Here is a 13,364-nt window from a genome sequence, read left to right as displayed (position 1 = left end):
AATAAGAAGTCTGATTGCCAAAATAGCTTCCTTTCCATTCCCTAATCTTGGATCACTCCCAGACCAATATATTCATACCATGTAACAAATGATACAAGGATCCTATTAGTAAGATAGCCTGTGATCTTGTAACTGAATGCTGTCCCATAATTCATGCCTGAAAGCCATGAACTGACAGTCCAAAGGCAATCAAATATTGATGCCTCTTATCTTCTAAGTGCTTGACTTTATGGTCTAAGCAAAACTCTTTTAATTTGGTTTCCCTGTTTGTGTGGTTGTTCGCTTTCTAAAAAGCATATTGAACTCTTCCAGTTCTCTTTCTCTCCAAAATGTCAGTGTGGTACTCATGAGCATGCTTAGAACCTCAAGGTGAACTTTTTCAGATCCCTGCTATTTTAGCTGTTTAGCTTAGCAATTGCTGGTGATCACCTATAAATGGGAGGCATATCATGAGACAGCACACTTTTCAATGGGTTTCCCAGTTAGTCTTTACTGAAAGCCTGGAATGATCCAGCACAGGGCTGTCTACATCCCAGACACTGAAAGAAAGGTCACCCCCTCTCAGAGGTTGGCCCTTTTATCCCACTACCTCCAAGTTTCTTTCTACCCCAATCTTCTCCCTTCCCCATCCCTGCTTGTCCCATACCTGCTCTTTTCCACTATCTCAAACTCTGCTCTTCTTACTCCAGTCCTTATATCCTTCTTCAACTCTTTTGTCTCCATGTGCAAGCCAGTCTCCCCCTCCTCCCACTCTCTCATTTACTGAGAGAGTGGTCAGGCACTGGAACAGCCTGCCCAGGGAGGTGATGGAGTCGCCATCCCTGGAGGTATTTAAGAAACATGTAGACATGGCACTTCAGGGCATGCTCTAGTGCCCGAGATTGTTGATTTGTGTCCGTTTGTGGGTTTTGTTTTGTGGGGGTTTTGGGGGTTTTTTTTGGTTGTTTTGTTTTGTTTTGGTTTTGTTTTTTTGTTTTGTTTTTTTTTTGTGGTTGGACTTGATGATCTCAAAGGTCCCTTCCAACCATGAAGATTCAGTGATTCTGTGATTCTGTGATTTGTCAAATCCTGTCCCCCTTCTCTTCCTTCCAGTCTACTCACATCTACTTCTCCCTTGCTATTCCACTAGTCTTTCATGCTCAGACAGCTCAGACAGCCTGTTTTCCAGCCTCAGTTCCAGACACAACCATTCCTCAAGTATTCTTCCTAATCTTTCTGTCCAAAAAGCTCCAGCTCCAGTTCACTTCAGATCCCTTTTCAACATTTCAAATCTGTTCTCTCAATCCCTCTCCATGGTGTCATCCCTACTGTTGCCATCCCCGCAGTCCATCCTAGTTTGAGCTTTCTTATTCAGCAAGTCCTCTAGCACATAAGTGTTCCACTTGTTGCCAGTGCTCCCAACCACCTCCAGGAACCTTTTTCCATGCATTTCACTCTCCTTGTCTATTCCCCTTCCAGTCCAACTCACTCATAATTCCAATTGTCAGCCATCGTTATTCTACCCGCCAATAAGAAGAGTCCCTGTCTCACTCAACTTCTTCATTTTATCTGCTTTGCACTAGAAATAGATGCTTTTTCTTTTCCACTGCCCAGATATAGAAAGGAATTATAAAGACTTGCTTATATATCCTTGCTCTCAACTCACTTGTCCCATCTGAACAAGAAGAAAAAGTCCTCTTGATCCACTACAGCTTCCTACTCAAGCCTGATTATTCACCAATGGGGTGTATGAAAGACTCATGCCCTAAAAATGCAAATATGATTCAGTTTGAGACAGAGTCTGCAAAAATGTCACCCAAATGGTAAATATTCAGCATGTTTTCAAACAACTGAAATATACTAGGAAGCAGAAGGAGCACTTCACATAGGAGGTGCCAACAGCTTCACCAGTATTATATTTTTCTATAACTTGTATAAAGCAGCATAAAAGTAAGTGAAGTTTAGATGGAATACAGGTTTTTAGAATTATCAACTCATTTAGGGAAACAAAGACAATACAAAAGACTCTTGCTGAACAGCTCTTTGAAGTAGAAACATCAGTTTGGCTTCTTTAACACAATGAAAAATAAAAATTGCGTATGTAAATACCAGTTCCTTTGAGTTAGGAAATTTTTATTACATGAAAAAATGTATTGTTAAGCCAAGTGCATGTTTAAAATACTACTCAAAGGGCAACAAAAATCTTCTGTTTCAAGGATACGGGGATAGAGTTAAATCTCAGAGAAAGATAATACTGAAATAGGCAGGGTTATCTTACCCGCTGCAAATCCTCAGTCTCTGAAAAAACAGTGAAGACATTTCTACTACATTTGTATTTCCACCTCCCTTCCTAAGTATCCTTCATAAGATTTTAGAAAGCAATATGCATAGACAGTAGCCTCCCTTCTACACAACTTACTGTAGACCAGTAAAGATCTCTTGTGCTACTAAAATCTAACAAGACAGTCTGTCTAGTAACTGCTGGAGACAAGCCAGAAAGAAATATTTTGAATGCCTAGTCAAGGACAGTTAACATAAGAGCTAAATTTTCACAATACTGTAAAATAATATGTGCAAAGTATATTTTACCACAAACCGAGTGAATGTTCAAAAACATCTATTATTTATTCCTGTAATCCACACAATTCAGTACAGCTGCTCCATGTCAGATAGTTTGTAAACCATAAAGAGTATTCAAATGTTTATGTTAAATCCTACCTGCAGTATTCACAATTCTCTTTGCTTGAATTATTCCAAGTGGAGTTTCAACTTCCCATGTCCCATCTGATCGGGATTTCAGATTAGTCACTTGGACAGGATAATTTAATTGGGCACCATATTTTCTGGCTCCTGCAGCCAAGGCCATAGTGAGAGAATAGGGATCAATATGACCATCTCCAGGGTTGTACAGGCCGGCTAAAACCTAAGTGGAGGTAAAACCCCACAAAATGAAATAAATTAAAATATATCAAAACTAACCAATTTTATAAAAAACGCTTTATTTCTTGAATGTATTAAGTCAAATCAAAACAAACTTTCAAAACGTACAATAACTACAGCTATTCAACTTATCAATGGTCTAAGGAAGTAAATTTGCTCAGTTGTCCAATGCAATCAAAGGTTGAAATGCTTCAATATTATAACATTATATATAATATAATTAATAGTATCCATGCTGGCATACAGTATGCACTAAAATGCATGTGAATCTGATTTGAGTTTCTAATGCATCTTTTTTCACTGAAAATCAAGATTTTTTTTGTACAATTCATATAAAGGAAACAGACCTTATGTCTACATATCTGATAGACCAATATTTAATTGCAATGGAAGTTATTTTTCATAAAATAAGGTTCTTTACCTTATCCATTTTTAATAAGGGAAATAACTCTTGTACTTTCTCAGGCGTGATTAGGTACTGCTCTGTTGAGTGCCAACCAGCACGAGTCATTTGGTATTTGAATTCATCCACCCTAGTAGGGGTTGAAGCAATTCTGATGCTGCCAGGCTGATGAAACCCCACAGCCTAAAACAAAGAGCAAAAGTGAATGAACCTTTACGTGACTCCATAAATGCATGCTCCTATGCTACAGGAAGTCTACAGGAATTTTGCCGCTGACATCACTGAAAAGAGATTCAAATAACTTAGGTGCCCTTGAAGGAATAGGACTGAAATTAAATTCCTAAAGAAAATAAAATTTTCAGAAAAGTTACCAAAGTAACTTCCTAGGTTAATACATGCTATCTTCAAAACAGTTCTAAAAAGCTTTTATAGAATGTAATGATACAATTATTTTTATTAAGATTTGACTAATATTGGAATTTATGCATTCATACTCTTTGAAAAATAGAATCGGATACATCTCAAAAATAAATATATCAAAGTCTATTACCTACATAATTTTCTATTGAGTTGCTGTAAAATAAATTTAACTGACCTTTATTGACACAATGAATAACCACCCCGCTTTTTTTGTCTTTTTGTTAAAGTAGAAATCCTTATATAGCTGGACACTGAATGCTCACTTTCTGCTATACACTATTTACTTCACCTTTTCTATGTTACCTCACAGGACATTAATATGGCTGAGTAAGCCTTCTAGTGGAACTCACAATGATAATCTGCTGTAGTATCTTATCTAGGTGAGCAGTACAAAGAAGAAAAAAGCTTTTTATTACAATTATCAAGTTTGTAGATGAGTACAGTGAAGATCATGTAATTTTCACTGCAGTCTGAAGCAAACATGAGTTTAGTAAATGAAATCTATATGACTCAGTGATGCCAGATAAAAAAGCTGACTCCTGTGTTTCTCTGCATACCCATTCCTTAAGTCACTAAATAAAAACACAACTCTGAAAGGGGTGAGAAGAACTGTAGCAATCTTCTCAAGTACAGACAGCATCATATCATATGAATTTTTAAGTAGACATGTTTAAAGCAGGAATGTGTCATAATCAATCCGTTCATTCCAGATCCTTGATGCTATTTTAACTCCTATACCAAGCTAAAGTTGTAGACTTTCAGTCTCCTGAGATTCTGAGATGTTTTATGAAAACCATTTTCCTAAACTTAACATACATGCAGGCAGGAGAATGTATTTCAATAAAAAGGGAACCTTATGATACTCATTAACACATACACAACTTGTCAATGTTTTGGTAAGACTATTAGTAAGATTAGTGTTGAACTGAATTAATACTTAAAAGGTTAATATTACCTGTCCAGTCTCTTCTTCCAGCTTTTCATAGAGTTTGATGCTGTAATAATGGATTTTCTTCAGGTTTATTCCAGGATGAAAATAAGTAGTTAAACCAGCCTCAAATAAGAAATAGGAACAACAACATAGAGATATGATTAGAAATGCAGTGTTTTCTTTCCCTTCTTCCGTCATTCGAAAACGAACTGTCAAGATACTGCAAAGAAAAACAATGCATGGAGAGAACCAACTGCTACAAAATTAAAAATAAAATCCTTTCGCTACTTATGGCATTCTTGTTCTCTGCACACGTGTTTTTCCACCTGCCTTTTCTCATCAAATTTGTCAACCAATGATACTGTGGCAGTTGTCCTCTCCTATGGTTTCCTTTCTTCCTTAAATTATTCAGTTGTCTGTTTCAAATCTTTTGGAAGAGACAGACAACTCCATTCCTGATCAACTACATTGACTGATAACCTCCAAATGTCCTGTAGTAGGATCTTTTCCTTCTTGCAAATGGAGATGGGATAGAAACCAAACCTTCACAAAGATGAGATCTTAACGAGTTATTACTTTCCTGGGGTGTGAACAACAGGGGGGTGGAAGTCAAAATTCTTCTATTCTCAACAGTTGCCTCATGTGGCAGTTAAAGAGCAACTGCTGCATCTCAGAAGTAGGTTAAGAAGTTACAATACATGTGTATTTCGCACATCATTTTACCAAGTCTGGCTTTAGAAAGCTGTCAAGCCCTTTTGGGTTCATGCAAAGGCAAAATCAAGAAGTTACTACAGCCTTTTCTATATTTTGAGGAAACTGTTCGCCTGCCTACAATAGAGACAGTTGCATCAATCTAATGACATTCATAACTGCAGATATTTAGTGCTTAAAAAGAGCAGAATTAAAGTATTACTTAAGTTAAGCATGTGTCTTTGTATCTCCTGAATTTGACACCTCACTAAAACTGTTCTTCCAAGTGAGACAACAGAAATGCAAAATTACCTTAGTTTTTCAAGATAAGTAACTACAATGATTCAAATTTTAGACATACATATATAGATATCATATTTTGCTAACTACAGTAGAGTTTATTCATAGATCAAGGTTGCTTCAATTAAGGGAGTGAGACACCACAGTCCACCTTTGCGTTCACAGCCATTCTGAGAAAAAAAAGCTGGAAACATAAAAGTGAAAAGTGACATATATAGTAGAGTTCTGGTATTTTCCTTCTAAGTTGCCTAGTATGCATATGCATTAACTACTCTTGATTTTAACTTGTCAACTCTGTTCTGTGCTACATATCTTAAGGCTTTAACTTTTAAATCTACTGGAATAACTGTATATATACAAATAACAAAAGCAAGATTTAGTGATCTTTAAAGACATATTTTAATTCAAACTAATTTAATTATGCTAAGAACCTATTAAACATTACACTTGTCAATAATTAATATAAACATATATTGCACGAATTAGGTAACACATCCTCATATTTTTTTTAAACCATGGCCTTTTCTGACCCGTCTTGCTTTGTGCAGCTTCACATTGAAGACTGGATCTTTTTCTTCAAAAACAATTAACTTCATATTGCCCTTAGTAAATGGCTTACACTCAGATACCACTTCTGTCAAAACCCATAAATCATACTCACTGCCTGAGATGACAGGTCCTCAGTGTTTTCAGAGCAAGACTATGATAACTGCCCGGCATTTATGGTTGCATATCTTTATGCTAGCCACACTGTAAAATGTTTTTCCTGCCTTTCTTTGTGAGGACTTTATGTTTCTGGTATCTTAAAGATATCATAGTGTATCATACGTCTGAAATGCCCAAACAAACCAATGGAAAAAAGCGCTAAATCATTTACCAGTATTATATTTTTCAGTTGTGCCTGTATTTTATTCATAGATTTGGCTCTAGTTCCCTAAGTATGTTTGGTACTGTTCATTACCTCAACAATCTGAGTATAAAAAGTGATCACACAAATCTGTAAGAGGGAGCTAAATCTATTAAGGGTCACAGTAAGCACAAAGCAGGAATGCTTTCATGGATTCAGAAAGTCTCTGGGCTAAATTAACAGTCTGGAAAAATAGTGGTTGTCCTTTTCTATTTTCTTAGTATCAGATCATCATCGTACTGGACACTGCTGGAGACTGGGTATTTGAGTAAATGCATTTTTGATCTCATTTGATACATTTGCTTTTATGTTGTTATGAACACATTTATTTTAATCACCTCAGACTAAAACCCAGGGCTGTTTCACTGCAGAATTTGTAACTAAAACTTGCTTGATTCTTAAAAACTAAGTCCTAAGGGCCTTTTTTCTGTGTATACAGAATGAAGAAATAAATTAGGCACTGAAGTGTTTACATTTCTTAGCCATATACAATAACCTGTAAGTAATTAATTTACTTGTACCTGCAAATTTTGTCATCTCATATTATTTTTACTGTCTTCTTTTATATATGTAAACATTTTCTCGTTTTCTGTTATTTTTCCAAATGCAGTAATATATTTTCCAGATGTAGGGAAATTCAATTTCAGTGGTCACTGTTAGTAAAGTAATTTTGAGCCAAATGAACCACAAATCACTTGCAAGTTAACTATAAAACCATATTAAAATACAAGAGCATTTAATTGCAGGAATTAAATCAAAACTTCTCCCTCTGACATTTTAAAGTGAAGAAAAGAATTTTAAACATTTTGTGCCTTTTAGCTTCAGATGACAAATGTTTCTGATTTCAGGAGTCCAGTTGGGAGCCAACTATAACCCGACTGGACTATGTAAAAATTAAGATCATAGAATCATAAAATAATGAGAATAAAACAAACAGATTGAATGGGACCTCACAAAGTCTCTATCCAACCTCAAAGCAATGTCAGCTGTGGGATCAGACTAGCTTGTTCAAGATTTTCTCCAACCTGGGCTTGAAAATCTCCAAGGACAGAGACTGCACTAATTCCCTGGCCAAGTACAGAACTTTGCATTTGTCCTTGTTAAATTTCATAAAGTTCCTGTCCTTCCATCCTTCCAACTTGTCTAGGTCTAGCATGGCAGCCCTGTCCTTGAGTGCACTGACTGGTCCTCTCAGTTTGGTGTCAACTGCAAATTTGATGAGCAGGTACTTCATCACCTACTCCAGATCATTGATAAAGATGTTAAACAGGATGGGTCCTGGAACAGACAGCTGTGACATTCCACTTACTTCCAGGCTTTAGGTAGAGTATGACCACTACCACTACCCCCTGAGCCCAACCATTGAAACAGTCATCTAAGTATTTAGTTGTCCAGCCATACAGACCATATTAACTTCAGTTGAATACATGAATATTATGGGAGACTATTTATAAAGTCTTGCTAAAATCTAGATAAGTGACATCAACTGCTCTCCCCTTGTCTACAAACTCAGTCATTTCATCATAGAAAGCAATCAGGTTTGGTCAGGCTTGATTTACATTTAGCAAATCTATGCTGACTGGTCCATCACCTTTTTTCTCCTTTATGGGCCCAGATCTGAGACTCACTACATGATCTCCCAAGAACCAAAGTATGGCTAGCTGACCTTTAGCTCTTCTGCTCATCCCTTTGGCTTTTTCTAAAAATGCATACATATGCCCTTCTCCAAATGTTGGGCACCTCCACCATCTCCACAGTCTTTCAAAGGTGATGTATCTGTGGCCTTGCAATGCCATCAGCAGCATCCTTGGATGCAGCCCATCTATTCCAATGTATGCGCATGAGTCAAGTTCTCCCAGTAATCCCTGGCTTGATACTCATCCACTGCTGGTAGTTCCTCTTCTCCTTGAACCCTGCTCAGAGCACAGAGGCCTGAGAAACCTTGTCAATGAAAACTCAGGCAAAGAAGGCATTGAGTACTTCAGGCTTATCAGTGTACACTGTGACTAAATTACCCACCTCATTCAGCAACAGTCCTGCATTTTCCTTACTCAGCCTTTTACTACTAATGCAGCAGTAGAAACTCTTCTTGTTGCCTTTAATGTTCCTTACAAGTCTGAACTCTAGTCAAGCTTCGGCTTTCCAAACATCCCCTTCAATTGCACAGGGAATTTTTCTAAATTGCCTCTTTGTAGTCTTTTCCTGCTACCTCTTATATACTGCATTTTTGCTCCCGAACTGAGTCAAGAGCTCCTTATCTAGCCCAGCTGGCCTCCCAATGTGACTACTTTTTTCCCTACGTTTCAGGGTAAACCACTCTTGTATTTGAAGATTTGCTCTAGGTTTTGCTCTATTTTTGTAAGACAGAGATTTTGTTATTGTAGGTGAACGTGATCTGGGAAAATAATTTTAAGAATGGCCACTTTTCTGTGAGAATTGACACATTAAAGCATTTTAATAGTTGAAATTTTTATATGTTAAAATGCTTATGTAGCAGTTTTGTTCTGTTCCAGTCTGTTTCAGATTTTATATTAATGCCATTACTAGATTAGCATTCTGGAGGAAAATGGTATTAACAGTGTTATACCCTATGTTCTCTCTTTTTGCAAATTTGACAAGTTGTAACAAGTTTTTATTTGTCTCGGCTGTGCTTTATTCCAGCAGCAAGATCAATTGCATGTTCCAAGAAAAAGTTTCACATGACAGAATGATAGGTTAAACATTTTCTTAGAAAACACCTTTTAAAAAAGTAACAACACAAAAAATCTATTTGCTGAGTGAGTTATATATGTCTTGTTCAGCCCCCAGGGTTTCAGTGAGATTGCAAATGATCTGACCTGCAGAATAGTACAACTTCAAGAGTTCTTAAAGCCTAAGCTTTGACCCAATTTACACACATATAATAACCACTACTTTGTTATGGTTAGATAGGTATAAAAATGAGCAGCACTTGCTCTGTTATTTGTATCTCCTTATTACTGGTAATATAAAAATATGCACACTCTCTCTGCTGTTTTAATAACACACGTGAAAGTCAGCCATATTTATCTCAGATCTGAGAAGTGTAAGAAAGTTTTGGCAGCAATACTAGCAGGAATATGATTTATACCAAACACGATCCTGAGCTCTGGCAGGACTTAATGGACTGTGCAAGAGCGTAAATGTGCTATAGTACAGTAACATCTGTACCAGGCTTTCAACATTTCTGGCTGCAGGCAATATACTACATAACATTTCACATGCTAACTACATGTGTAATTTTTGTCTGTATCTAGTACTGTATCACGGTGAGGAAGCCACTGATGAATGGACAGTACCTAGTATAACAAAGAACTCATAGTCACAGTTTTGATCTTTCTCATCTTCTGAAACAGACTTGTCATCAACTTTTTCATCTTCAGACACAGCACTCTAATACTTTAGAGTTCAATGAAAAGCGACAGTATACCATGTAGTCTACCTAAAAGGTGTCCGGTTTACCCTGTTCCATAACTAAGCATCTTGCTGTGTTAATCTCATGAAATTCTGTTGCAACAGGTGCCACAAGACAGCCCTCTCAATAGTGGTAGCGCAGGCATCTTCTCTGCTATGCTCATGGTCCCTCCCTACCTTTGAAACAAAGTTCCTCGTTCAGTGCTCCATAGCCGCTTTCACTAAGAAGTGGGGGCAAAAATACTGAAGGAGAGGTTGCTTTTACATAGTTACGAGCAATAAACTAGAGTGAGCAAGTATAACAAGAAGAACAAAGAAAACATTCAGTAACAACCCCCATTCATGATTTTGATTTCTTATTCAATGAGGAGACTTTTGTTATTTTTTTACACACATACTGTTTTGTATATGCATTGGGTAAACAGAATTTAGTCCATGCCTCGCTCATGCACCCATGTACTTAAGTCAAAGTATTTCTCTGAGCATTTCATAGTTACAATTCAATACACAAGACGCATGATCTGACACTGTGCATGGTGTTGCTCTGTTTGCTGTGGTATGATTCTGTCTAAAAAAGATGTAATAACTGAATTTTGTTTGTCCTAACTCCATGCAATGTCTTTTCTTTTGGTTTGTTTGTTGAAAAGCATGTAAAGTGAAGAATAAACCTGCTTATACATTTCATGCAGTGATTTTTTTTAAAACTTCAATTTTTACTGTTGTTCTCTCATAACGCCCCAAACACACAAAATATCTGCACTAAGATGAAGTATTTCAAACTTCAGACTTCCTCCCCTGAGAAAAGTATGAGAAAATATAATCCATCTGAGTTATCCTCCTTAATTTGTTCCTAAAAGGCACTCAGATACTATACTTATAAGTATTGCATAAATGCTCTATTGTATTAACAGAGTACTACTTCAAGGGACAGCAAACTCTTGGGCTTTTACTCTTTTGGATTGCTACAAGCAGGGATAACATTCTCCCAATTTCAGTTAAGCATAGCTGAAAATGAATGGGAAAAGCATCTATTATTGTGACAAGCTTTATTTCATTTCATTACACTACCTACTCCACACATTGACATAGAAAATGCCTAATTACAAACATGCATGCTGTGCACCAGTATGTCCATATGATTAGCATTACTATAGGTCTTGTCCCCACCCTGTCATTATCACATATGTCTTTTTAGTTCTTTTCCTTAGAGTACAGACAAACAGCCTTAAAAAAACCCCAGTGTACAGTTGTTAGCTTTGCTCCTCTGAGATTTTGTGTAGTATCAGTGGTAGCAGGCAAGAAAGCTCTTGTCCCTAATAAGAATCAGTTTCTGGGACAGTGATATTCTCTCAGAACTGGACAGTGATGCTGCTTCTTGGTCACCTCTTTCAGGATGGCACATATATAAAAACTAATTACAGTACAATAATGCCAATTTTCACATTTCAGGTTTATGCATGCCAGTGCAACCACTTCCAATGATAAAGTCTGCAGTACCAATTAGAATGCCTTAGAAAGAAAACTTTAAATTTAAAAAGTCCGGGTTAAAATAAAGCTTAAAGTCTAAATCCAGTTAACTGCCAAAAATGTATAATAATAATAACAGTTACCTTCAAGTAATTTCAAAATACAGTATATGTCCCAATTTTTACAAGTGAGAAAAGTGTACTATGGATAGCCGAATCAACTTTCACAACTTATGCAGCCAATCTATAAAGAACTCAGTGCTAAAGTTTGTAGGTATAAAATAACCAAAATAATTAATCTCTGGAAAACCAGGGAATATAAAGGTAGTGAAACTCCCTTCACCATTAGATACACAAATGGCTGTTAATCTGAGAGATTAACAAAACATTTCTTACTGCATGCCAAGTAGATCCTGCAGTGAGCTCAGATTTTTCTAGCAGAACAACATCCTTCAAGCCAGCCTTAGCCAAGTGATAGGCTAGACTCACACCAACACAACCACCTCCAATGATCACTGTGTCTGCTCTGTCCTTCCCCAAGGAAGGAGATGAGGTTTCTTTCCTGGGGAAAAAAAAGAAATTACTGCCAGTTACAAAAAGACAACTGCACTTTTGTCCATGTCTTTTGTTTACTACTCCAATCATAATATAACTTTGTGCTTGCGTGGGAGTCTAGAGACACCTAACCTGTTCACTATTATCTTCTTTTAAATTAAATGCTCTAAAAGGGTCATATCCATAAACAGTAGTAACAGAAAAAACAAAGCAAGTTTGCTTCCACTCACAACTTTAAATCTTTGTTATTTGTTCCAACATATGCTTATATAAGATACTGTATCCCCAAAATGACAGTGTCAAAACCTGAGTTTTCAGAAGTGCTATAGTATTGGCATCACAAAGAGAAACTTTTTAAAAAATGCCTACTTAGTAATGCTCCTTAATAAATTTCTAAAGCCAATGTCAGCAGACTACATCAGTGTATGTGTCCATGAACAATGAAACTTAATATTTTCATGTTCTGTCTATTTTGACATGTTCTACTTTGCTGAAGTCAAAACATTATAGAAACAGCTTTTTTGGAAATGGCTCACACCTGCTATTATACCACACTCCATTTTCACAACCACTTTAATCCAGTATAAACCAGAACTGCTGCCATAGGCAGACCCATTCTCCTCCATCTCATCCGCTCCTCCTCTCTGCTGCGCCATCCACAGACAGACAAGCAGTAAGACAGATCTGAAAATTTATCCCAATTTAAAAAAAGAAAAAAAGTCATTTTGGGGGGATGTGAGACAAGGCAGGGCCTCTTATTACTGTAGAGGCACAGACTACTGTGAAACCACAGTACCCTTTCCCTTCAGGACAGTTAATCAATACTCAGTTTTATCTCCGCCCCTCCTTGTACATTTGCTTTTGCAAGTTCTCTGGCAAAAGGCTTTCTAATGTGTAACTAGTCTTCCACCTATCCTCCACGCAGAAATCAAAGCTACTAGTTTTATGTTTACAAATGGAGACCTGATAAAACAATATGACATTTTAACTGCAAATGCAGGAGGAATATTCACCATGCTTATTCGCTATGCGGCAATGAATGAAAAGTAAAATAAATGGGAGCACTGGACACCGAAGGTTTTCTGTATTTGGTGCACCACACACTTGCACGTGTTCTTTTGTGAGATTACATATTAATTTTTGCAAGTTAACCGCAAGCTGTTTAACAGGCAGATGTGAGACACTGACACCAGCTCCTCTACTGAACGCTCAGGCACATGGTAACCAAGGTCAAGTGTAGAGGCTTTTCTCACGCTTCTTTTATGCCGTGAATTTGAGATTTCCTCACCTGACTGTCAGCTCTTTCCAAACCTTTTCTTCCAAACCCAGGAGCCGGGTAAG

At 37.0% G+C, this 13,364-nt stretch overlaps 1 protein-coding gene across 1 annotated transcript in view; it reads right to left on the bottom strand.

Moving 5' to 3' along the window:
- The window catches only part of DMGDH (dimethylglycine dehydrogenase), a 48,677-nt gene that overhangs the window by 34,776 nt on the left and 537 nt on the right, over positions 1-13,364 (bottom strand). Inside the window, exons 2-5 of the mRNA XM_074165813.1 lie at positions 11,865-12,030; positions 4,698-4,796; positions 3,341-3,505; positions 2,698-2,902 (exon numbers count right to left, since the gene is read on the bottom strand). Of these exons, the coding sequence (XP_074021914.1) occupies positions 2,698-2,902; positions 3,341-3,505; positions 4,698-4,796; positions 11,865-12,030 (635 nt within the window). The remainder of the gene's footprint in view (positions 1-2,697; positions 2,903-3,340; positions 3,506-4,697; positions 4,797-11,864; positions 12,031-13,364) is intronic.

The sequence above is a fragment of the Numenius arquata genome, chromosome Z (assembly GCF_964106895.1).
Source record: "Numenius arquata chromosome Z, bNumArq3.hap1.1, whole genome shotgun sequence".
NCBI lineage: Eukaryota > Metazoa > Chordata > Aves > Charadriiformes > Scolopacidae > Numenius > Numenius arquata.
Note: the sequence above shows the minus strand (reverse complement) of the source record. Positions and strands in the feature narration are given on the sequence as shown.